Below are 27,683 nucleotides of genomic sequence, written 5' to 3'. Positions count from 1 at the left end.
GCAGTAAATCTTTTGGCCAGGACTGTAGGAATAATTCAAAATAAAAAGTCACGACATAAAACATTAAAAAAAATAGTGAGGTTATGAGGTGAACGAGTAGTAGGGACCTTGTATGCAACATCAGCAAGTAAAAATGGCATCTTTCCTTTTAATTAAATTATATTAATGTATGGTTGTTGTGGGTTTTTCGGGCTCTTTGGACGTATTCTGAAGGTTGTCTCTGTGGCCACCATCTTCAGAGAACAGGAGTCAGAACTCTGTGTTCTGGTACAGGTTGTTTGGATAGTTGAGTATTTATAGCTGTGGGATCAGCTTTTGTCCTTTTCAGGAGATGGGTGATTGTGGTGATCACCATGTTGGTTTTTTTGTGTGTGTGGGTGTATTGTTGTGATAAGAGGAAGAGATTGGCAAAACGTAAGGAAGGAGAACCTTCAGAACACGGCCAAAGAGCCTGAAAAATCCACAACAGCCATCAGGTCCCGGCTGTGAAAGCCTTCAAGAATACATATATTAATGTACATGTTCATACTATCTAGCCTCTAGTGCCTTGGAATCCATGAGAAGCCAGTTTCCTTTCCCATCTAGGAATTTTGTTCTCATCATTTAACAAACATATTCCATTAAGATGGATAATTGTATTCAATTGTCATGCGGGCAATAGCTGTGGTTTATGCAGTGATCACATAGATGATCTAAGGAGCTGTGTTTTCATTCTTATGGTCACTGAAGCCTAATTCAGATTTTGTGTGGGGACTGTTTCCAGCTCATTGAAAATCTTTGGGATAAAATGGGGGCTCTGGGAGTGCCAAATTATAAATGTATAAACACAGTTTTATAGATTTGTTGTTAGGATCTGGGAATTTCTTACTTTTGAAAACTTGTTTTTTGGGAAGAGTAAATGACGTGTAGAACACACTTACAGAACTGATAAAAGCAACACAAGTTCTCATTGGGAAAGAAAGGTGGAATATCACTTGGTTGGAAGAGGAAAGAACAATTCTAAAGAAAGAATCATGTTCAGGCAATACAGAAAAGTGTGCAGTGCCCACGGTGTTCTGCTGTCATTGACTGCAGCGATGCTTGTTTTAGAAGAACACTGAAGAGAACTGGCTGGGGCTGTTTGTAATCTGCTGGGCTGGGTGGGGGGGGGGAGGAATTCTCCAAGCCTTGGAAGTCATATTATTACACTGTGCCTTCTGCACTTTTGTTTTTGAGCTTCTTGAAATGGGTGTTCTAAATAAAATGCCAAACCTGCATATGTGCGATTTTGGCATATGCATGATTCTAATGCTGCCAAAAAAACATGTGCCAGTATACTGTTAGTCTCTGAGATACAAAACACTATTTATTTGAATTTTAAAATGATCTTGTGAACAAAGATATTTTTTAAAAAACAGGTATTCTAGCAATTTACCTTTTTTTTTCCCCATCAGGACATAATTTGGCCATGATTTCCTCCTGCATAATTGTTTTCTTCCCCATTTCCCTCCCCCCACACAGTTATGTTTGGTTTCAGCCTTGGTAATGTGTTATATCTATGATGACGATCTGCCATGTGCATCCATGTATTCAGCATCATTTTACCACATAAGTGTAAAAATACGCCTTCCTTGATTTCTTAATTATGTTTTTAATTATATTTTTATTTCTTCTTCTCACTTGAGAAAACAATTCTTCTGCTGAGTTTTGTGTTTGAGCTGAAATACCATTTTATGAGAAATGCAACAGCCTGTTGTTAAAAAAAAAGAATACTAATCCATGCTTTCTGGGTAACACTTGGTCTTTTTTTGTCATGCTGGTACTTACTTCCATTACTTAACCTTTTTGTTTATCCATTTCACTTAATGGTTTTCTGTGTGTTGTTACAGACATCTCAACAGTGAGCATGCGCTGGATGATAGAAGTACAGCCCAATGTAGAGTACAAATGCAGGTTGTACAACAGTTAGAGCTGCAGGTAAAGATAATGTTTTATATTAATATTGCCTTAGTATCAATGGAGTCGATGAAAATGAATCTTGCATTTCTCAGTTTTAATTTGAAACTAAAAGCTTTTTAAAAAGTCTTTTTTAAAAAAAACTGTTGTAGAAATTGCAGCTTGGTTTCTTCCTCACTATCAATTGAAACAAAAGTGGAAGCTTGAGTACACTAAATTATTCAACATTATTTATGTATTTTAAAAAATATATATATAAATTTTGGTTTTAGTGAGGGATATGTATATTTTGTTCCTTTGTATAGAACTGGGGGAATAAATGAAGGATAGAATCAGTTTTGACAACTTCCTTAAGATTGAATTGGAAAGCATCTTCTTCTTCAACTGAGGAAAAAAAAAAACTTTAAATTTATATATATGTAATTTCGAAGATATTTAGCCATTTCTCTATACTTGCTGAAGCTAATTTATATTTATATACAAAATCAACTTCCTGCATGATTTATTAAGAGAGCAAAACTCAAATTTATAAAGATGTGCAATTTCCGTATTATTGCAACCCTTTTATATAAGTCTATTTCAAAATGCTTTCAAGCCCCGTCTGTCTATGTCTTAGTGTTCTGTGTGGATTGACTTCTTTGTGTGTCAGAGAGTAGGCAAAATGATTCCCAATGCAGACAAATTAAAACAATATTGTACATTATATAGTTACCATTCCTCAAAAAAAATCCACCCTATTTTATATGCAAGATGGTAATGAAGAGATATATAGAAAGCCGTGGGCTAAGTGCAGAAGATAATTACATTTGGAATTTTACTGAGTTAGTAATTTACAGCTTCAAATGGTTATAGAGAAAAATCAGCAAAAACACACTTAAACTTTTTGTTGTTACTTCTTCCTGATAACGGTGACTTGTATTTTCAAATTCCCTTTTATCTTCTTATCTCACAAATTAGCCACTTTTTGTCCAGAAAGTCTCCTACATGTTACTTTCTGAAAAACCATAGTTATGAGGGCCTATTACTATTGTTAGAACTGCAGTACCATTTCAGTGAGAAAAGGAAATACACAGGAATTGTAAACTTCAGAAGAACGTATTTTATGAAAAACTTTGTTGTTGTTTAGTCATTAAATCGTGTCTGACTCTTTGTGACCCCATGGACCAGAACATGCAAGGCCCTCCTGTCTTCCACTGCCTCCCAGAGTTCGGTCAAATTCTTGTTGGTCGCTTCGATGACACTGTCCAACCATCTCATTCTCTGTCATCCCCTTCTCCTCCGGCCTTCACACTTTCCCAGCATCAGTGTCTTTTCCAGGGAGTCTTCTCTTTTCATGAGGTGGCCAAGGTATTGGAGCCTCAGCTTCAGGATTTGTCCTTCCAGTGAGCACTCAGGGTTGATTTCCTCTAGAATGGATAGCTTTGTTCTCCTTGCAGCCCAGGGGACTCTCAAGAGTCTCCTCCAGCACCACAATTCAAAAGCATCAATTCTTCGGTGGTCAGCTTTCTTTATGGTCCAGCTCTCACTTCCATATATTCCATAGCTTTGACTATGCAGAACTTTGTCGGCAAGGTGATGTCTTTGCTTTTTAAGATGCTGTCTAAATTTGTCATCTCTTTCCTCCCAAGAAGCAGGTCTTTTAATTTTGTGGCTGCTGTCACAATCTGCAGTGATGGGACCAGTGGCCATGATCTTAGTTTTTTTTAATGTGGACCTTCAGACCATTTTTGGCGCTCTCCTCTTTCAGCCTCATTAAGAGATTCTTTAATTTCTCCTCACTTTCTGCCATCAGAGTGGTATTATCTGCGTATCTGAGGTTGTTGATATTTCTTCCGGCAATCTTAATTCTGACTTGGGATTGCTCCAGTCCAGCCTTACACTTGATGTATTCTGCATATAAGTTAAATAAGTTGGGGACAATATACAGCCTTGTCGTACTCCTTTCCCAATTTTGAACCAATCAGTTGTTCCATATCTAGTTCTAATTGTTGCTTCCTCTCCCACATATAGATTTCTCAGGAAATAGATAAAGTGATCAAGCACTCCCATTTCTTTAAGAACTTGCCATAGTTTGTTGTGGTCCACACAGTCAAAGGCTTTTGCGTAGTCAATGAAGCAGAAGTAGATGTTTTTTCTGGAACTCTCTGGCTTTCTCCATAATCCAGCGCTTGTTAGCAATTTGGTCTCTAGTTCCTCTGCCCCTTCAAAATCCAGCTTGTACTTCTGGGAGTTCTTGGTCCACATACTGCTGAAGCCTACCTTGGAGGATTTTGAGCATAACCTTGCTAGTGCGTGAAATGAGTGCAATTGTACAGTAGTTGGAGCATTCTTTGGCACTGCCCTTCTTTGGGATTGGGATGTAGACTGATCCTTTCCAATCCTCTGGCCACTGTTGGGTTTTCCAAACTTGCTGGCATATTGAGTGTAACACCTTAACAGCATCATCTTTTAAGATTTTAAATAGTTTGAGTGGAATGCCTTCACTCTCCAGGATGTCTGGCTCACGGTCAACAACCACACTATATGGGTTGTCCAGGACATCCAGATCTTTCTGGTATAATTCCTCTGTGTATTCTTGTCACCTCTTCTTGATGCCTTCTGCTTCTGTTAGATCCCTACCATTTTTGTCCTTTATCATGTCCATCTTTGCACAAAATGTTCCTTTAATATCTCCAATTTTCTTGAACAGATCTCTGGTTTTCCCCCTTTTATTTTCCTCTATATCTTTGCACTGTTCATTTAAGAAGGCCCTCTTGTCTCTCCTTGCTGTTCTTTGGAAGTCAGCATTCAATTTTCTGTAACTTTCCCTATCCCCCTTGCATTTCATTTTGTTTCCCTTCTCTTCTCTATTTGGCTAGTAAACTTGGAGGATATCTCCCAGCAGGTAAATGCTTGCCTTTAATGCACTTTCAGAGATAACAGTTTCCCCAGCAAGAAAAGCCTCCATATAGAAATATTTCAGCAATAGAATAACTGCCCATGGGGACTGCAGAAAATTCTTCCTTAGTCTGCCGGATGTGCTTGAGACAGACCGATCGCTACAGATCCTTTTTTCTATTTAAATGCTTTGGGGTAGATCTCTGGCTCTCCCATGCCTTACTGTTTGTGAAAGTAAACAAGTGCTTTTGCTTTATCCCAAGACTGTGGAGTAGAGAAAGGAATCTGTGAGTTTAGAGCAGTTCCTAGGTTGCATTTCCCCTCCTCCCCAATATAAATTGAACAGGGAATTAGAGCACAAATATAGGTCTAGCCAGTACTGTGGATCTGTTCCCACATTAGTCCACTGTTCTCTTGCTAGTTTCTTGTATCCGAACTTGATATCAGCAGTGCATAGAGATCCACTAGCAAAGTGTGGCATTATGGTATAACTTTTATCATTCAGTATCCTGGCTGTTTTGATGCCAGAGATCAAGTCTTTCAGGAGTTAAGAAGAAGATTAGCCAATGAAGCACAAAAGGCTTTTTTGTCAGTTTGCTGCAGCATAATTTATTTATTTTTTTCCAGAAAGGTGAAAGGAAAGGAGTAGAGAGAGAGAGAGATGAGAAGCGGCTTCTTCTCACATCACTACAAGCAATATCCCACAGAATTAGTCTTTTGATACTGACACTCAGTACTATCCAGTAAATCTCTGGATGAGTTTGTATCACACTTTGACCTACTGTGCCAGGGATTCGTTGGTCCCTGTGTTCCATTCACAAGCATGAAGCCACCTCCATGTTACTGGGGTGGCAGCAGTTTTCAGGTGTTATAGATCACCCTCCTGTTTTGCAACTCCAAAGCCTTCTCTGAGATGAAGGAAATATCTAGAGGTCCTTGGAAGTTGGAAGAGGAAATATGATACTTTTAATCCCCCTGAAATTACTGCAGTTGAACCACGGCTGATGGAAAAAAAAGGAGTCTAAGTTAGAAGGCTTTGATACTTAGCCAGGATAAGCCCTGCCTAGATGTCCTGTTCAGAAAGAAATCTCATAGCCAGCACAGGGGCAAGAATAGGACACTTGGGCAGGACTTGGCCTAGCTAAGCCTCAGAGGTTTCTAATGTAGGCCTTTTTCTCATTGAGGCATTTATGAGGTGCCTGCAAAGTAGGTAGAATGCCCAGAATGGGAGGATCATGGTATAGGGTCACATGGCCTTGAGCAGTCTCGGAATACCACCTGACAAAGGGCTTGGTTAACCCCAGGAAATTTGCTATGAACCGCAACGGACTTGGTGGCATGTAATTAATTATCATTTGAAACAATAAGTATTATTTATATTGCAAATTCTTAGTCAGCTGGTCTTTCGTCAGTACTCAAAACACTACTTATAGCAAACATTTTATAACATAATGATTTGATTAGATTATTTAAAATGTGTGATTTTTTTCAGACAAATGAATATGCTTTAATTGCTAGACCCTGTAGTTAAGAGCAGCACATTTGAACTATTGATGTGGCCACCGTTCTTCTAATTCAGGCAGGAACAACCAGAGTGAATTTTGCAAGCCAATTTTCAGGCAAACGTCCATTTTTCAGTGTTCAAAAATGGGCATTCTGGTTGTTAAACAGTGCAAGTGGGTGGGTCTTGCAACCTATTTGAAAGATGAATTGCTGGTTCTGGAGGCAACAATTCACCTTTTCTTTCCTAGGAATCCGGTAGCTCAGTGCTAAAGCACATGCATGCAGTATCTCTGGTTCAGTTCCTGGTATTTCTAGGTAGGGCTAGAAAAACTATCCATAACCCTGGAAAGCTACTTCTAGTCACTGTAGACATTATTGGGCTATCATCTGACTCAATATCAGGCAAAACTAAAATAAAGAGGCCACCTATGAGCAGCATATTCCTGCAGCTCTCGTCCATGACAACATAACTTCAGCTAAGTTATGCGTAGCTATGTTTGTATACCTGGGAAGACAGGGAGTGATTTAACACATTTCTTCATGGCATTGATGTCCGTAAAGGAAAAAGTGTGACAAGTAGCAGTAGCAGCAAGGAAGCATCTTGTTCATGAAAAACTGAGAGAACAAAATCATGTATTTCATTATATTTAGTTACTCATTTTGGAGAGTCACTGTGCTGACCAACCTGTGCAATCAATGCAAAATAGACACAACTGTCTTAGTAACATATTTTGATATATGAGGTACAAGATTGGGGTGGGGTGGGGTGGAATCTCTATATTGTAGAGCCTATAAGAAATTATCCATGTGTACATTAGCCTGAGAGCTGGCCCTGTGGCTTGCAGTTTAGGCACAAACTGCAAGTGTATATGTGTATTTGTTTTCCTTAAAGCACCTCATTAGCAAACAAGTTTATTTTTCCACCAGCAGTACCATTAGGTAGCTATCACTTTGATCTTCAGAGCCCTTTTGGTGCCAGGCTGATGAGAGCTTGCTCTCTTAACCATGGCCTAGCAAGCCCTTGTGACTTCTTCTGAATGATCTAAGTGAACGACACAGAACTGCTAATGGAGTTACAGGTTGTGGTTTCTGACCTACAGAAAAGCAAGCTAAAGAATCCCTTTATACTTCATGTCCCGTTCCCTGAAAACAGAAGGTTTGCCTATGTTTTAGTTCAAATTCTTAGGAAAGGTAAAAGTTCCCCTTGACATTTAGTCCGGTCGTGTCTGACTCTAGCGCACGGTGCACGTGGCCAGCACAACTAGACACGGAACACCATTACCTTCCCACCAAGGTGATACCTATTTATCTACTCGCATTTTACATGCTTTCGAACTGCTAGGTTAGCAGGAATTCTTACCCTCACAGTAAATATGTGATTACATTTACCCTAGACATGTATTTTGAATAAACTCTACTCCTTAGCTACTGTAATGAAAAGTTAGCAGCTGAAATAAAAAGAGTGGTTTTTTTTCATACTGCATATTACTCAGAATTGTAATGGGAGGCACTGTGGGAATAATTAATTAGGTTTAAATTGCAGCACCACTGTACCAGCGCATCCCTCTGATTATAGATTGAGGATCCTTTTGTGTGGTTTTAAGAACACTGGCACAACCAGAAACATAACATTCTAAAACTGGTTGCTAGGAAGATTGATTAAGGAAAGTCTGCCCAAACAAGAGAAGATAAGATTGATGGTATGGGCTGAGTAGTATTTTGCCTTCGGTGGTGCCTTAGCTGGCTTCTTTTTTCTATACCAGAAAGCCAGCTCTTATGATTGGCATCAGAAATTGATTACTGACATGAATATTCTTAAGATGCAGAATTGAGGTTGCTAAATAAACATGCTTTCCTACTGGAGCATTTTCATTGTCCAGTTGTTAGACCAAAAGAAGAGGAGCTGCAATAGATGCTGTTGATAGATCTCTCCTATATTGACTTATTGCTGCTACCATAGTTATATATTTTGTTAAGAATTTTATTGTAGGACAAGAAATATTTTTAAATATACGAATAGTATAGGAATTCAGTGAAATAGTCCCCAAATCCTTACCTTTAAAAAGGATACATTCATTTCAGGCCTTTTTGAAGTAGTCTTTGGACCCTGCCACAATCTACACCATCCTTTTCACTAAGCAACAGTGAAAAATAAAAACAATAGCATAGCTTGAGAAATGAAGTAACAGGAAATATGACAGGAAGTCACTCCTCCAGAGAATAGTCCTTGCATCTTTGTATTTAATTTTTTTTTTTTTTTGGCAGTTTACAGAAGCATACTGTAAGCAGAAGTCTGTAGGTAAACTACATAAAACTAGTGGCCAGCATGTTGAGCAACCTTGGTGTGGCAAAAAAAATTCTGTGACTCATCCAGCCAATTGTACTCATGAAACAGTCCCCTGCTCTTCTCCTTCTCACAGAAGGCCTATAATTATAATTTTTTTAAAGGAATCTCATGGCAAAGTGCTTAAACTGCAGTCAAAACTCTGCTTACAACCTGGGTTCAATCCTAGGTAGCTGGCTCAAGGTTCACTCAGCCTCCCATCCTGCCAAGGTTGGTAAATTGAGTACCCAACTCACTGGGGGAGCAATGTATAGCCTAAATAATTAAATTGCAAACCACCCAGGGACTGCTTTAAGCACTATGGGCGGTGTATAAACAGCATGCTTTGCTTTTTAATATATATATATCCAAGATTTTATGCATGATTGGGGAACCTATAGTCCTGTGGAAACATGGACAACAAATTCCATCACCCATCATGCTGGCTGGGGATGATGGAGTCCAATGACCACTAGCCCCACTGTAGTTCTATCATCCTTTTATTAGCATTCCTAAACCTTAGAATGTTGTCTCATGGGAAGTGTGAAAGGCTTCCTCTGTTTCTGGAAACGTTAAAATGTTTTTCTTTCCAATGTTCCTTTGAACATTAAGCCATTAAAACTTGATTCAGTTTAAGACAAAATAGCCATTGAAACATTTTTATTCTGCTATTTTCATGGTCCATATTTTGTCTGTTTCAGTTACTTGTTTTAAACCATGTTACGTAGAGTTTACTCTTCTTTTCACATTAAACACTCTGAAACTTCTTTATAAGTAGTTTATAACTTCCAGTTGTGAATGCATAGTTCTGCCCAGATGTTTTATACCTTACTGGAAATCTTAGCATATGGGCAATTGTGAAAAAATGATTGTAGTAGCACTGCAATTTTATCAAAAGACCCTAGTTGGACTTGTATTCTGAGCTTGACATCCATAGATAAGTCAGAAGAAATGTCTTTCCAAAACTATGTCAATTACTAGAGGGGCATCCAGCAGCAGTCAGTCAACACTTAACAAACAGAACTGGTAACAAAAATGGTACCTAACATATATCATGCTGGCCACATACAATGCACATTCCCCTGGTTAAAAGGTTTTAATACTTCCAGTTCTGTGAAATAATGAAGTTTGATACATCTTCACTAATTGCTCCATTTCAAAGATGAAAATATTTCCATAGGGTTTATTTCATTCTCATATGGGGGGCTGTAAGTTGTTAAAGAAGGAAGGAGATTTTTTAAAGACTTATTCTAAATTTTAAATCAGGAAAGGGTTAGTTTGTTTGGCCACTTCATTTTCACACCTTTTTTTTGCTGAATGTTGTGAATTTGGGTGGCATATTAATAAATAGGATTTATTAAGATATTTTAGTTGTCAGTGCTGCATCCAAATCACTAGTGCCAGCAGCAGGTCTAGTGCTACTTCAATCAAAAGTTAACACGTTGTGTTTTGCAAAAAGTTGATCAGTACCAAGACTTTTGTTTTACTTTTAAAAAGGTTTTTGGGGGGTTGGTGGGAAGTCACGTATCAATTTCAAACTGTTGTGAAGTAATAATGTTATAGTCGTAATGTTATGGTGGCAGGGTTTGTAGTGGGCCATCTGAAGTGCCAGCTGGGAACAAGTACAGTTCTGGATTCTGTTCACCAAAGTAACTTTTTTCCCCATTCAGCTTGCAAAAGACAAAGAGCGCCTGCAAGCTATGATGACGCACCTGCATGTGAAGTCAACTGAACCCAAAGCTACCCCTCAACCTGTAAGTATCTCTAAAGAGAAAATAAAGCTTTAAAGTGGGCCCTGTTTTTTTCCATCTGAGAATGCAGTACAAAAGGTTGTTGTTGTTTAGTCGTTTAGTCATGTCCGACTCTTCGTGAGCCCATGGACCAGAGCACGCCAGGCCCTCCTGTCTTCCACTGCCTCCCGGAGCTGGGTCAAATTCATGTTGGTTGCTTCGATGACACTATCCAACCATCTCGTCCTCTGTCGTCCCCTTCTCCTCTTGCCCTCACACTTTCCTAACATCAGGGTCTTTTCCAGGGAGTCTTCTCATGAGATGGTCGAAGTACAAATGGAAGCTCTTTTAAAATAACTGTGAAAGTGAAATCGTCAAAGCAATAACCAAGAAGTATATTCTAGGGAGCAACATTGTTTATTACGCCAAACACTTTCATAGTATAGAATATACTTCATCACATACAGTCAAGTATATGTTGTATAATAGGCTTGTGATCTTTTTCTTTTATATAAATTGAGCTAACAATTTTTTCCTAATTATTTTGTTTGCAATCCCATGCCATCTACCTGGGAGTAAACTCCATTAAACTCAGCTTGTATGACTTTTGACTAAACAGTTTATGTCTGCACTGCAATTTTTTAACAGTTGCAATATATACATCTGTTTGTTTGTTTGTTTGTTTATAGCACACCCTATATAAGTGTAGCTCAGCTTAATGGAGGCTCCTAGTCAGTAACGATAGGATTGCAACCTAGATCTATTACCCGAACCAGCATGTCTAAAATAAATTAGAAGTCCTTCCAATTTTTGTGAAGAATGGATATAGTGAACTGGTAGACTTTATCAGTGTGGAATGGCATTCACACATTTTAAAACTGAATGGGCAAAATCTTGTTGATTAAATGCACCTTTGAAGGCAAGTGGCATAACTTCTGGCAGCCTTTGGTTTGCAGTTAATGAGTTTACCGGGATTTACGGGGGCACATCAGTCTGGTTGGTTGACATATGCCCAGAAATCTGTCAGTCAGGTTAGTTGGTGCATGCCTGAAAATCCCTGTGAGAAGCTACTGCAAGGTATGCTGTTTGCCTTTTGCAGGTGTAGTTAACCAATAGGATTTTGGCCAGTCTTTAAAGTAGGATCAGAGTGAACATGTTCATAATCATTTAAAATTTCTGAAACCTATATAATATTCTGGATTGTAAAATTAGGATTTCATGCCATAAATTAAAAAAGGGCAAATCTGGCCTTCCAGAAATTTTCAATCATCAGCTATCAATATTCCTGAACATTAAATATTTTGGCTATGCAGTGTGGGCCAGAGTTGCCAGTTCCTGCTTTTATAAGTAATAAAATAAAATAAAATAAAATAAAAATAAATAAATAAATAAATAAATAAATAAATAAATAAATAAATAAATAAATAAATAAATAAAGTTTTATTATGCGGTCATAGACTCGATTATACAAAGATAAAATACATTAAATAAATACATAGTGTAGTATAAAATCTTGCTATAGTGGGTATTCTTGGGCAATATTTTAGGGTTTAACATCTTTGAATGATTGAACACCTCATTTGTGTTCAAAAGAAAGAAAGAAAAAACTGATATAAACAGGCTATTGAAATAGATAGCCTGTTTAAACATTCACAAGGAAATATGTAACAGCATGGGTGTTTTCAACAGTGTGCCTGGGAAGCACTCCTTTCCTTGATAAAGGCATTGTTGTTCCATGTCATCAAGTCACACTTGATTTATAGTGACCCTAACTGGGCTCTATAGACAAGGCTTGGACATCCCCAGGGAGTTCCATTGCCGAATGGGAATTTGAATCCAGATCTCCTGAGTCCTTTTCCTTGACTTTATCCGCTGCACCACACTGGGGGTCTACTTAAAGGATGAGCCTGTGAAAATTCTGAAATTTCTTCCCTTGACTTGATGAACATGAGGAGAAATGTAGAATATGAAAACATTTGTGTGAGAAGAAATGTAGAACATGCTCTTGAAACAAAGGTAAATATGAAAAGTGAAGCTCTTGTTTGGAAATACGTCTTGCTGAAGTATGCACTTTTATTTATGTGAATACAATGTTGCAGAAAAAAGGTTAAGGATGACACAACAGATCTTCATTATGTAAACGTTTACCATTAAATAAGCCAGAGTCAATGTGATGTTTTCAAAATTCAACTGTTTGTTCCATCATAGTAGGCCCCATTTCTTTATTTTCCAGAGAACCTGGAAATTTTAAATTCTTTTCTATGAAAACAGAGGTACATACTGTATAATTATTTTATGTTATTTATCAGTATGTGTTTTGTTTCAGGCATTAATGTTTTTCACTACCACCTGCGCTTAGGCAGGCTACCATATTCATTGAGTTAATAGCATGACTATTAAAAATTTCTGTCATCATAAATCTTACATATGTTTGTATGCCTTATTTACAGTGGGCAAGAAAATTAAAAACAAGTAAACCAATACTTCATCATAATATTGCATCATTGCATAGTGATTAAAACTGTTTGTACGAATTACAGATTGTCAACACTCAATTAATTTGCACACAACTCAAAGTAAAAATCAAATAAAAGCAGTGTACCTTTAAATCTTAAAATCAGGAAGCAAATCACTCCCTCAGTTTTCAGTAATCACACGAAGCCATTAGGAACTTTAAAGCATTTCAAGGACAGAAATAAAATAAATATGTCTTGCATTTTGAAAGGATGGCCACCTGTCATTTTAGGACATACCAGTCTGATGTGATATGAACTGGGGAAATGGGGTTTAGCTTTATAGGTGAGATAAACCATCAAGCACATTGCTGCCATACCAGTGCCCTCTGGTTGAACAGTTATTTTTACAGCGTAGTCTAGGGTCCAGGGCCCATAAACCCAATCTTGAAGGACTGACTAGGGCCCCGGGGTCAGAAGGTAATTGCAAGATGATAAGTATTTAGCCAGTTGACCAGTAACTCACTTATGAAAATCTGAGAGCTTTGGTTAATGAGCTCCAGTGATACCAGTTGACCATACCATTGCAACACAGCTAATAAACAGGACAAAAGAGTAGGAAAAGAAAAACTGATCTAAGGGAGGATGCACTGTCTTGATTAGTATTAAAAATGTTTTACATGCTAGAAAATTATAGCTTTGATGGGGACCTCCTACTAAATTTATTTTTAACTGCTCTATTGAAAATTCTGTACCACTAGTCAACATTATCTCTCAGTTGCTCAGCACAGTGTTTCTCTATTAAAAGAAATAGGCATGAATATTTTTGACTGAAAAATTAATAGCTTTTGAATTCACACACAGCAGGTTTTCTTTTCCAAAGAAGTCCAATATCGCTGCACAGCACTTGTATAACCATTTATTTAGAGTCCAAGTCAAACCTTTGACAGCTAGAGCAGTGTTACAAGCCAACATAAAGAACTCCAAGATGTAAACCAACAATAGGCAGTCTGTGTGAGGTTTGCCATTGTCAAATACATAGATTGTTTGGATTAGTTTATGTAAATGTACTGTTGTATTACCCTTTGGGTGGAAAAAAAAGATCACATTTGTGTATGAAAAGTGGTTTCGTTCACAGGCGGCATTATAAATTCCTTATCCTTTAACTTACATGTTAGAAGTAAAAATTGGTGCCTGACAGGCCTATATTGTGTGACACTCTGTTGTTGGATTGAAACAGCCTTCCTTTCATTTATTGAAATATAGCAAATTTTATTATAGATATCATCAGATAAATCAGAAATTATTAAAATATGTATAGGTGAAGCATTCACAAATTAATTATAAAATGTAGGAATATAGTGTTTTGCATATTGTACTTTTCCTGTGAGGGGAAAAATAGAACAGGCATCACAGAGTCTATGCTAGACCTCATTTCTTTTAACTCAGCGGGATAGAACTTTGACGAGAAGAGATCTGATGACCAAGACAGCAGTGCAAAATATTCTTTACACCCAGTAATTAATTTTTCCCCTTTTTTCCTATAACAGAAGCAAGGTGTATGTTTGGTTTAAGAGTTTTGGTCCATTTTTTCCACAGAAAACTAGGTTTTCCACACAAAGTTGTAAACAGAGATTCAAAACTGCAGCTTATCAGTGACTGAATAGAGAATTTCTCTCTCTCTATCTCTCTTTCTGTCTTTATAAATAGCTTGGAACGCTTGTATTAAAATGGCAATACTAAGTGGCTAAAAAGCGTATATTTTGGAGGGGTTTTTTATTAAAATTATCATAGCTCGAAAGGGTGTGTATGTTGTACACTATATAGTTTATTATTTCTTTCCTTATCTATCTATTATTTATGATTTTGTTATGTGATGTTACTTGATATTTTAGATTTATATTATTGTAATCGTATATATGTTGTTAGCCGCTCAGAGTGATACTGATGTATCAGATGGGCGGGATATAAATTAAATAAATAAATAAATAAATAAATAAATAAATACAGTGGACCCTTGACTTACAGATGGCTTGACTTACAGACTTTTTGAGTTACAGACTTCTCTGGCCACAAAATTTAGGTTTGACTTGCAGACTGAGATTTGACTTACAGACCAGAAAAAAACCAAAATGGAACAAAAACGGCCGGTTACGGGATTAATCGGTTTTCAATGCACTGTAGGTCAATGGAGACTTGACTTACAGACTTTTTGACTTGAGAACCACCTTCCAATACGGATTAAGTTCTCAAGTCAAGACCCCACTGTATAAAAATTATATATATATATATATATATATATATATATATATATATATATATATATATATATATATATATATATATATATATATATATATATATATATATATATATATATATATACATATACATATATACATACACACACACACACACACACACACACACACACACACACACACACACACACACACACACACCTTAACTGGATATTCATTTAGTTGCCATTAGTGTTTTTCAATATTCAAGTGTTTTAATCTTGTCTATGTGCATAAATTAGTACCGTATTTTGCTGAACCCTTTGATCAGTTCCCAGTGCTGTACAATGAATCAGGAATCCACCCAACCCACAGAGAGCAGCAACTTGTCAGATATAATCAGAGAAAAAGAATGTATGAGATTATGTCCTTAAAAGAAGTGAACTCTTTAGCAGTCTGTTTAGAGTGCCTGCGTGTTTCTTAGCTGTCGTACGTAAGCCACTTGCTTAAGATTCTGATAAAACCAGTGGTATTTCAAGGAGTGTTTACTACAAGTATTTGCTTCCCAAACAGCTATTTCAAGTGTATATCTGTGATACACATATAGCCACCTTGGATGCACTCCTTAACATGGTGAGGGGAGTTGAATGTGTCAGTGAAGAGCAATGTTGTCAGATGCCCAGACCCCATTATAAGCCTAGACTTCCAGCAGGATTCCGGATAGATGGAGCTCCTTAGCCTTGGAAGGCAGCCTATCTAGGAGAAGGAAAACTCCAATTCCAAACCTCCACTGCCTTGTGGCTGTATCCATTGATGGAAAAGTAGTAAACCTTGAGGCAAAATTCATGACATTCATGCAACTCCTGCAACGTCACTGGAACCAGTTGTATTGGCTTCTGCCTTTCCATTGGACTATTTCAGTGACATGGAAAGGGGGGATTTGCTGCTTGGGTAACAGTCTGTCCATATTATTTTACCCAGGTCTTGTGCTCTGCAGAGGACACTCTTCAGAGCATGTTACCATAGTCTCTTGAGAGTGAAGGATGCCTACCTTTAGCAGGGTCATCCAAGGTAGAATGCTCACAGCTGAGGACCCAGACTAAGATGCATCCAACCTCTTCAGAAGTAATGTCCACATCAGTAGAAAAGAATGGATAATTCCAATGGTGATGTGGGCGGAGAAACGTCCAGAGAGCAGCTACTGGGCATCAGCAATAGCTAAAGGCGAAACTGGCAGAGGATCTTTCATAGACAGCGGCATGACACTGAAGCTAACTGTTGTCTGTATTGTGCAGAAGTCATTGGTGAACCACTGCTAAATCTTTCTTACCTTGAAAACTCTATGATAAGACAGTCCAAAATGAAACAAAAGGTATTGCTGGAAGATGAGACTGCCAGCTCGGAAAGCATCCAATCAGTTACTGGGGCAGAGGAAAGGACAAGTATGAATAGTGATGTTGCTAATGTAAAGGAAAAAAATCTCATTCTTCTAGCAGGGAAAACCATTGAATGAGACCAGGGAATATGGTGTTGGCTTTGTGGTTAGAAATACATCAAAGACAAATTCTATGATGACCTGGCAGCTACTATCAAAAAAAATCCCCAAGAGAGAGCTGCTGTTCATCCTCTGAGACTTTAATGCTAGAGTTGATGCTGATAACAATTCTTGGCCCACTTGTCTAGGCTGGTTTGGCATTGGGAAGATGAACGAAAATGGACAGCACTTGCTGGAGTTTTGTTCTTATTATGGTTTCTGTGTCAGCAACACATTCTTTAATACAAAGCTTCGACACAGAGTCTCTTGGAGACATCCAAGATCAAAGCATTGGAATAAGGTCGATTTGATCCTCACTAGATGCTCTGGCCTTCCTAGTATTACGATCACACACAGTTATCGGGGTTCTGATTGCGATACCAATCACTCCCTGGTGTGGAGCAGAGTCAAACTGCAAATAAAGAGATTGTATCACACAAAAAAGGAAGGAAGACTACGTATTGACATTAGCAAGGCTCGCGATCAGATAAAAGTGGAGGAATTTGTCCAAGCGCTTGAGGAAACTCTTCTAGGCCCAGTTGTTGCAAATGCACCTGAACGATGGGAACATTTTAGGAATGCTGTTTATAAGACCGCCTTGTCCACATTTGGCAAGAAGACCAAAAAGATGGCAGACTGGTTTGAAGCTCCTCCATTCGGAGGAGTTGATGCCAGCCATCAAGGATAAGAGGAAAACTCTAGCAGCATACAAAGCTTGTCCTAGTGAGTACAACTTGCAGCGTCTTCGAGCTGCTCGTAGCCAAGTCCAACAGGCTGCCAGGAGATGGCCCAACGATTATTGGCTTCAGCTCTGCTCTCAGATACAGATAGCGGACACAGGTAACATCAAGGGAATGTATGACAGTATCAAGCAGGCTTTAGGTCCAATCCAGAAGAAATCAGCTCCCTTGAAATCTGCTACAGGCATGATCATCCAGGACCAAGCACAGCAGATGGAACACTGGGTGCAGCAATACTCTGAGCTATATTCTAGAGAGAATGTAGTAACCAAAGAGGCATTAAATAACATTGAGTGCCTGCCTGTCTTGGAAGAGTTGGACAGTGAACCAATTTTAGCAGAAATAAAAGCGGCCTTGGATTCCCTCACCTCTAGCAAGGCACCTGGGAAAGATAACATCCCTGCTGAAGTTCTGTAAATAGACCATCACCACTGAGCTGTATGGAATCTTCTGTCTTTGCTGGAGGGAAGGTGGAGTACCACAGGACATGAAGGATGCAAGCATCATCACATTGTACAAGAACAAAGGTGACGGGGCGACTGCAATAACTAGCGTGGCATCTCCTCAGCGTTGTAGGAAAACTGCTTTCCCATGTTGTGCTGAAGAGGCACCAGGTGCTTACAGACAGAGTCTATCCAAAATCACAGTGTGGATTTCAAGCTAATAGATTCACCAGTGACATGGTATTTTCCTAAGACAGTTGCAGGAGAAATGTAGGGAACAACGACAGCCACTCTTTGCGGCCTTCACAGATCTTACAAAGGCTTTTGATTTGGTTAGCAGGGACGACCTTTTTAAAATACTTCCCAAGATTGGATGTCCACCTCTACTCCATAACATCATCAGGCCTTTTCATGAGGAAATGAAGGGCACTGTAGTTTCTGATGGCTCAACATCAGATCCCTTTGACATCCGAAGCGGAGTGAAACAGGGCTGTGCCCTCACGCCGACTCTGTTTGGAATATTTTTTGCTGTCATGCTGAAGCATGCTTTTGGAACTGCAGTAGAAGGTGTCTATCTCCAGACTAAATCAGATGGAAAGCTCTTTAATCTCTCTAGATTGACAGCAAAGATCAGTCCAGCTGAAATGCATGCAGGACTTCCTCTTCGCCGATGATGCAGCTTTGTTGCCCATTCTGCTGAAGAGCTCCAACAACTTATGAACTATTTTAGTAAGGCCTGCCAAGACTTTGGATTAACAGTCAGCCTGAAGAAAACACAAGTCATGGGCCAGGGCATGGCCTCACCTCCCTCTATTACCATCTCTATACAAGAACTGGAGGTTGTTCATGATTTCGTGTACATTGGCTCAACAATCTCTGATACACTCTCTCTAAATGTCGAGCTGGATAAACTCATTGGCAAAGCAGCTACCATGTTCTCTATACCAAGATCCAGGTCTATAGAGCCTGTGTTCTGAGTACACTCCTATACTGAAGTTAGTCCTGGACCCTTTGTGCATGGCAGGAAAGGAAGTTGAACACGTTCCATATGCATTATCTCCGACAGATTTTTGGTATCACCTGGCAGGACAAAGTTCCAAACAAAGTAGTCCTGGAACTAGCTGTAATTTTTTGCACGTATGCATTACTGAAACAGTGACAGTGCATTGGCTTGGGCATGTTGTGAGAATGGCTGATGGTCAGATTCCAAAAGATCTCCTGTATGGAGAATTAGGGCAGGGAAATCGCCCCAGAGGGAGACCACAGCTGCAATGCAAGGATATCTGCAAGCAGGATCTGAAGGCCTTAGGAAAGAACCTCAACAGATGAGAAACCTTAACATCTGAGCGTTCAGCCTGGAGGCAGGCAGTACAGCATGGCCTCTCCCAATTTGAAGAGACACTTGTTCAGCAGGCCGAGGCAAAGAGGCAGTCACGAAAACAACAAAATCAGGGAGCTAGACAGGGGACAGATTATATTTGTCTTCAGTGTAGAAGGGATTATCACTCTTGAATTGGCCTTCTCAGCCACACTAAACGCTCTTCCAAGACCTCTATTCAGAGCACATGATCATACTCTTTCAAGACTGAAGGATGCCTACAATAATGTAGCAACTGGAGAAAAGTAGAAAGAACTATAATGGCTTACATGCACCAAGGTTAAAGAAAAGTCTGGTGCTGCATGATATGTTCAACTAGAACATGGAGAAATAGGAATCAAGGTAAACTGGAAACTATAAAGCACGAAATTGGACATTTAAAAATTGCACTGCTTGGTGTCAGTGAACGGTTTCTTTGTGTGTATCTCTCTCTGTGTGCTGCAATGTCAAGTTGTGGAACCAATTAATCTATTTGGGTTAGCCTAAACCTAATAGGGCTTTTAAGGTAAGTAAGATATTTAAGGAGTAAGTTTCCATGAACAATTGGGGGTTCAAACCCTGTTCTCCAGAGTCCTAGTTAATCACTCTATATACTACAGCATACTGGGAATCCATCAGTGAACTATAATGGATTGGAATGAACATTTTCAGTCAGAGAAGATAAACTCAGAAGAAATGAAGAGGCTCTGATGATGTTGTAAGATATAGCATGAGTATTTAGGGGCAATAATGCACACTCTGACCAAGTAATATTTATCAGAGGCACTTGAGATCATATGGGGAAACCGATCAGCATAACCATTATTCAGTTCTGTCCTCCAACTACAGATGATGCAGAAGATAAAATAGAAAGCTGTTAAGCAGGCATCTAAGAGGAAATTAATCACATACCAAAACAAAAGATGTTTATAATAATAGGTGACTAGAATGCAAAAGTAAGACACAAAGCAGACCCAAATGCTGTTGGAGAATTTGGCTTAGGAGTCCAAAACAAAGCGGGAGAATTACCCATAGAGTTCTGTGAACCCAACAATCTATTTATCACAAATACATGCTTCAGGCAGTTGAACAGGAGATTTTACACGTGGATAGTCAGTACAGAAATCAGTCAAATTATGTAATTGGAACCAAGAGATGGAGAAGCTGTATTCTCTTTCCTAAGCCAAGAGCAGAAGCAGATTGTGGTACTGATTACAAACAGTAACTATCCAGCCTTATAGTAAAGCTGAAGAGGAACACTAAACCATCATAATGCCAAAACATAATTTATACAATATTTCTGATGAATTTAAAGTCCAGTAACAAACAGATTTGCATTACTCAACTCAACTAGCCATGAAATGAGAAGAGTGGATTGATGCTGGATATTTTATTATTATGGGAAATTCAAAAAGACCATTCCTGAAGTAAAAAGAAAAGAAAAACCTGAGGGATGAGGAAAGAAACAAAATTGTCAAGCACAGTCTGGAAGCAGAAATAAAGGATGGCAAAGTAGCATCAGAATCCTAAACGCGGCTTTTCAGCATCTGTCATGACAACGAGACAAATGGCAAGTTCAAAGAAAAATGTTAAAAAAGGAAAATCAAACAATATCTTCCAGTAGATATGAGAAATCAAAAGGAAATTTAAGTTTAGATTAGGAATGTTAAAAAACCAAAAGGGAAGCACATTTCCTGACCATGAAAACATAAAAAAGTGGAGACAGTATACTGAAGACCTAGACAGAAGAGATAAAATGATGACAGATTTCCTGGAAAAGCAAAGCAAAGTGTGCTTATATACTGCCCCATAGCGGTTCAAGCACTCACTGGGCAGTTTACAAGTTAATTATCCAGGCTATACATTCCCCCCCCCCAAAAAAAGCTGGGTACTCATTTTCCTAACCTCGGAAGGATAGGAGGCTGAGTTAACCTTGAACCGCCTACCTGGGATTGAACACTGAGTCGTGAGCACAGTTTTGTCTGTAGTACGGCAGTTTAACCACTGTGCCACTAGGAAAGGAACCCTATGATGAAGAACCTGCAGCTTTAGAAAGCGAAGCTCCATTGAAAGCACTAGGAAGAAATAAACCACCAAGGGTAAATGGAATACTAATAAAACTATTTCAAGCCACAGAGACTAGATCTGTCAAAATCCTAACAAGAATACGCCAACAAATAGGAAAACAAAAGAATGGCCCACAGACTGGCAATATTCAATACATGTTCCATTTCCCAAGAAAGGAGATGCCAAGGAGAGCTGTAACTCCAGGACTATTGCTCTTATTTCTCATAGAAGGCAAATGATGCAACAAAGGCTTTTACCTTACAAGAAGTGTGAAATAACTGATGTTCAAGCTTGATTTCGAAAAGGAAGAGGCATTCAAGATCATATTGCAAATATCCACTAGTTACTGGAGAGCACAAACATTTCAGAATAAGATCAGTCTATGTTTTATAGACTACAACAAAGCCTTTGACTGTGTGGATCATAAGAAACTATGGGCTGTTCTGAAGAAATGAGTGTGCCTCAGCACTTGATTGTCCTGAATGTGTAACTTCTATTATGGACAAAAAGCTACCATTAGGGCAGAATATGGAGATATAAAATGGTTTTCTGTAGGCAAAGGTGTCAGACAAGGGTGCATTATATCTCCCTGTTTAATCTACACTCAGATCATATATGGAAAACCAGACTAGATTCATATGAAGGACTGAAAATTGATGGAAGAAACATCAGTACAGTGGTGCCTTGCATAGCGATCACTCCATATAGCGACGAAATCGCTTTGCAACAGAGTTTTTGCGATGGCAAAAGCGATCGCTTTGTGATGGTCCCTATGGGTGAATTTCGCTTTGCAATGATCGCAGGGAAGTGATCATCGCAAAGCCCCCATTTTCGCACAGCTGATCGGCGGTTTCAAAATGGCCGCCGGGTAAACAAAATGGCCGCCCCGCTGTTTTCAGGCACGGATTCCTTGCTTTAGAGGCACCAAAAATGGCGGTGCTATGGAGGATCTTCGCTTAGCGGTGAGTTTTAAGCCCATAGGAACGCATTAATTGCATTTTAATGCGTTTCTATGGGCTTTTTTATTTCGCTTAGCGATGTTATCGCTTAGCAGCGATTTTTTCCGAACGAATTAACATCGCTAAGCAAGGCACCACTGTAATTTTAGATATGCAGATGAAACCATCTGACTGCTGTGTCCCCATCCTTATGGAAAGAGCTCCTGGCAGAAGTAAGTCATGCCTCCTGCCTCTCATTCTTTAAGAGAATGTTAAGGACTGTCCTGTTCTGAGAGGCATTCAAGGACATCCTTGCATAAGTCAATTGTATGTGTTCCTTTTTTACCATCATTTGGGCTTTTTATCTTTTGTCTTATTTATTTGGATATGATTCATGTTGGTATATTGGGTTTTGCATTTTGTAGTACTGTCTTGTTGTAAACCACTTAGAGTAGTGCTTTGCATTAGGTCAGTGGTGTATAACTGCATGATATAAAAAAAATAAATTACTGGCAAAAAGCAGCAATGACTTGAAATGACTTTTAGTGAAAGAAAAAAGTACCTAACAGGACTGCAGCTGAACATTAAGAAGATCAAAATCAGAACTACAGAAAAACTCCACAACTTTAATGTTGACAATGAAGATATTGAAATAGTTAAAGGTTTTGTTTATCTTGTTTCAATCATCAGTCTAAATGGAGACTTCAGTCAGAAAATCAGTAGGTGAGAGACTTGAAAAGGCAGCATTGAAGATAGGAACTACTGTCAGGTGTAAGGATGTGTCACCAGAGACCAAGACCAAGATCACCCACTCTACTGTGTTCCCAATCACTATGGATGGGTGTGAAAGCTGGACAGTGAAGAAGTCTGACAGGAAAAATAAATAAATTATGTTTTTGAAATATGGTGCTGGAGGAGATATGAGAAAGATGAGCAAATAGGTCTACAGCAAATCAACTCTGAACTGCCTCTGGAGGCAAAAACGATGATACTGAGGCTGTCCTGCTTTGGGCACATCATGAAAAGGCAAGATTCATTGGAAAAGACATTAACCTAGGAAAAGTCGAAGACAGCAGGAAAAGAGGAAGACCAAGCACAAGATGGATTGACTCCCTAAAGGAAGTCACAATATGAGTTTACAATAGCTGAGAAGGGCTGTTGAGGATAGGGCATTTTGGAGATCGTTCATTAATAAGGTTTCCATAAATCAGAGGTGACTTGACAACACATAACAACAAGACGTGCAGCATTTGCCATGTTGCTGGACAGAAGACAATGGACTAAGATATAATTGTTGAAATAATGGAGAGAAGGCTTGAGTGTGTAGGCCAGGCTGTTTGAGTAAGCCTCTGTAGGGCAGGGTTGAAGCCGAAATTCCCCTGGGTAGGGGATAAAATCAAGTTATAGTAGACACCTAGCAATAAGCACCAAGTTTTACTGTTCAGAGATCTTCATCTGTGTGGAAGTGAGCAATTAAAAAAAAACTATTAGACAGCTCTTCTGCCAAATTGAATTGGAAATCCTAACAACCCACAACTTCTTGTGTGCCGTCAAAAGGTAGGGGTTTTTTCCCATAACATTTACTACCATGGTGAGAAGTGCCTCCCTTTTGATCTGCTCAAACCAGTTTTGTGTTGACACTCTGACTGGATTAGGAGGTGGACACTGCATGCTTCTCCCTCCAAACCCCTTTTGTTGTTGTTGATTGACTGGGAAGGAATTCATTGGACCTTAAAGCACTGCACAAGCCTGTAGTCTTGCATATCTCTGTTTTCACTTAGCCCACTTCTTCCTCTGAGGCTTAGAGGCAGGGCAAATTTTCTCAAATGTACTATCAGTTATTGCTTTGCTTCTGTTACCTTGAGGAGAAGGCTTAAGACAAGGCTGGCTTACAACATCTCTTGTTTTGGTCACTCCTGTTGTGAAGCAACCAAGAATGAAAAAAAAAAAAGGCCAGAGTTAAGGGGTTGGGGAATAGGTACCTGTTTCAGTTTTTAAACACACACTTCATAAGTTTTTGTTACATACAACTACTGCCTCATATTACCAAAGAAATGTTACAACAACCCATGTCGCTATTTTCCTCTACATGGTTAGTTCTCTGCTAAGATTTTTGCTCTTAAAAGAGCTTGGGAGTGTTTATATGCTGATCTTACACTTAATTCAACAGTTGTTCCATTATTTTCATGCATATTTGAAATTATGATGACAAAAGAAACCAAGGCCCAGTGCGCTTTTAGGTGGCACAACATAGCTACAAATTGCTTTCCGGGCAAAAGAGAAGGAATGCATTCTTCCTTCTTTGGCTCAAAAGTGTTCTTGCATACCTGGCAGTACATCCATCTTTATGGAGCTGACATAACTGTTGGCTATTTTTTATGTATTTTCCTTCACCCTAACCACAGCAATTAAGATTGTTTTGAAATCCTGTTTTTAGCAACTGTAAAAACAAAGCATTAAAAAAATAGCCTTTTAACTGTGAGGTAATGACTGAGCATTTTAGCTGCTGTAGCTGTATTTTATAGTTTGAAAAATAATGATATGTAGCAATAAAAGGAGATTTGTAAATGCAACACACAAAAGCTGTTTTTATATACTGTTTTTCATTAAGTCCCACTCCTCAACTTGGGTTTCCTTAGTATCCCTGCCAATAACAACACCTGCTAAGTGATTGCTGCCTGCCAAGTCCTGTGTTGCATGCAGTTGTGTGTGTGTGTGTGTGTAAAAAATATAAAATATGTAAAGGGTGTGTGTATGTGTGTGTAGAGGTTTCATGGGAGAAGTGTTAAAGAACACAAAACCCAACAGACCCAAGAGCCATGCCCTTTCAAAGGCTAGCAATCAATGGCCATTTTAAGTTGCTTAAGATCCAATTAAAAAGCAACTGTTCTAACCGTGGCAGTGGTGGTACGATAGCACCATTATAGTAGAGAAATCAGTGCCCTAAAGCACCACAGATGGGCTCAGCATAGTCTGTATGATTGTTTGCTTAAAACGTGTCAGTTTTTCTGGTGTCCTTTGCTGCTTTCTTTGTCTCTGTTTGCATTCTTCCTTCAGACCTACTTTTTTTAAAAAAATTGACAGATAGGTATGGTGTATATCCTCCTTTGGGCGAACTCTCCATATTTAAAAATAATGTTAATTATTAAGAAAACAGTAGTAAGAGGGGTCGGAAGATTCCCCCCCCCCTTCTATTTAAGTAAAAATATTATCAGTTTTATTTTTCCAAAGGACCTGGAAGAAATTCAAATGTAAAGAGTGTTGTTATTTAGAGTGACAGGTCAGGTTACATTCATGCAACAAAATTTAAATTGTAGAAAATGAGGCATCTGCACAACACATATTTCAGCAGAAGTATTTTTTTAAAGCCCACATAAAAATTGTTTAGAGCCATTGCATTTTTAGGACACGTCTCTTATCTTTTCATTAAAGCCGCTGAGTAGTTATAATAACATTCAGTTCAGTTATAATAACATACAACATGGCTTCTCAAATTTTCTACTCTTTTCAGGCCACCTAAGAGAAATGAAAATCACTGAAGCTACCGTATTTTTCGCTCCATAAGACACAGTTTCCCCCCCAAAAAAAGGGGGGGAGTATGTGCATCTTATGGTGCAAATACTGTAAAAAAGGGTTCAGCCACCACCACCCAGAAGCCTCCCACCGCCTTCTGTGCTCTGCCCCCCAAAGGCATGGTGACCCCCGGCTGAACCTCCTGCTCAGAACAGGGCTGCACAGCCCCTGTCCTGCCAGAGACCAAGAGAGCTCCTCAGTGTTTTGGGGTGCCCCACGGGACCCCCATCAGGGGCTGGGGGTTCCTCCCACAATCCTCCAGTGCACAGATATTAGCATACCTAAAGTGCGAGGAAGGCAGGGAAAGCGGGAAATTCAAAATTTCAGTTAGTGAAGAAGCTGCTTGTCTGCTTCCTTGCTAGTCCAAGCGGTTAGATAGCTGGGATAGAGACCTGGGACTGCCTGGTGTTGTCATTTTAAAATGCAAAATTTATTTTAAAAGCTGCTTGTTTGGGGTTAGTGCTTGGGTGAAAAGGTGCTCCATTTGAGTTGAAACCTGCTTTTGTAGAAACGTGCGTACTTGCTTTAAAAGCTGATAGTTTTGCTTTAAAAGCTGCCTGGGAAGCCTTTCAGACCAGCGCCAATCAGCTGTTAGGTGGGGAGAGGGGAGGGGAAAGGAGCAGGAGCAGGAGCAGGAGCGGAGAAGAGCACAAAATGGCTGCCGGCTGCCTGCTGGGACTTAGCTGTTTGGTGCTCTTTTTCGGCTGTTAGGCACTGTGAAGAGCCAGGCTTCAGTCTACAGTACCTGGTAAGTGCCTTTCTTTTAATTTTTTAAAAAGTTTCTGACCTTTTTCCCGCCATAAGAATGCATTAATTAATTTTCAATGCATTCTTATGAGAAATTTGGATTCGACTTGCAAACTTTTCAACTAGTTCTGGGCATCTAATAGAGAATGTATTTCCAAAGGGTGTTGCAGCAAGGAAACTAACTGTGCTTTATGAGCCAGAACACAAACTTGGCAGCTGATCACAAATTAACCCTGCATACATGAAAAAGCAAAATTCAGTCTTTCTTTTAGTTGTTTCCAAGTCCTTATGGTTGTGGTATCTCTTTGATGTATCTAAATCAGAACAGGGCCAGGAAGTCTCAGAGACAGGGCATAATTATTTGGTTAGTGTTTTTGGAACAGAGTTCTTGCCTGTAGCACATACAGTGGTTCCTCGCATTACGACGTTAATTTATTCCAGCGAAATTGCTGTAGAACGAAAACGTCATAATGCGAAATAAAAAAGCCCACAGAAACGCATTAACACCTGATTAATGCATTCCTATGGGCGTGAAACTCACCATCCAGCGAAGATCCTCCATAGCGCGGCCATTTTTGCTGCCCGTGCAGCGAGGAATCCATCCCAGAAAAGAGTGGGGAGCCATTTTTTTTACCCGGTGGCCATTTTGGAACCGCCGATCAGCTGGCCGAAAATAGTCATTTTGCGAGAATCGGTTCCCAAAGCAGGGAACCGATCATTGCAAAGTGAAAAAAAACCCATTTAAAACATCATAAAGCGATTGTATTTGCAATTGCAAAAAGTTCATTGTGATGCGATTTCGTCATTAAACGGGGCACTTGTCTTGCGAGGCACTACTGTACTACATTTGCTGATACAGTCATTTGAAAATTAAGAAAGTCTAAATTCTTCGTGACTTCTAACTGGATTACAGTACCTGCTTCCTGATTTCAGCTACTATAGTTTGTATTCAGTTTTTTTGGCTCGCCAAGAACATTGTTCCTGGCTTTGTGTTGAATAATCTGTTGTGCCTTGCATACTATAAACGTTCAATTATGTCAGAAAACCGAGATTTGGTCTTATGCTGAGCATGTGCTACTGCTGGTGAATGGGATCTGGTTAAGCTTTTTGTTGCTGTTCTTTTGCATAACCTAAAGTAAATAAGGAAAAACCAGCTGTTAAATAGTTTAATTCCACTATTTATCCTCCACACAACTAAAAGGGACCTCTCAATGCAGTGCCAA

At 39.1% G+C, this 27,683-nt stretch overlaps 1 protein-coding gene across 45 annotated transcripts in view; it reads left to right on the top strand.

The window, feature by feature from the left end:
• Positions 1 to 27,683, top strand: part of FOXP1 (forkhead box P1) — a 689,964-nt gene that overhangs the window by 621,789 nt on the left and 40,492 nt on the right. For all 45 annotated transcript variants that reach the window (XM_078385126.1, XM_072989422.2, XM_020791061.3 and 42 more), the window contains 2 exons: positions 1,869 to 1,956; positions 10,309 to 10,392. In XM_078385126.1, the coding sequence (XP_078241252.1) occupies positions 1,869 to 1,956; positions 10,309 to 10,392 (172 nt within the window). The remainder of the gene's footprint in view (positions 1 to 1,868; positions 1,957 to 10,308; positions 10,393 to 27,683) is intronic.

Source organism: Pogona vitticeps, chromosome 2, assembly GCF_051106095.1.
Source record: "Pogona vitticeps strain Pit_001003342236 chromosome 2, PviZW2.1, whole genome shotgun sequence".
NCBI lineage: Eukaryota > Metazoa > Chordata > Lepidosauria > Squamata > Agamidae > Pogona > Pogona vitticeps.
Note: the sequence above shows the minus strand (reverse complement) of the source record. Positions and strands in the feature narration are given on the sequence as shown.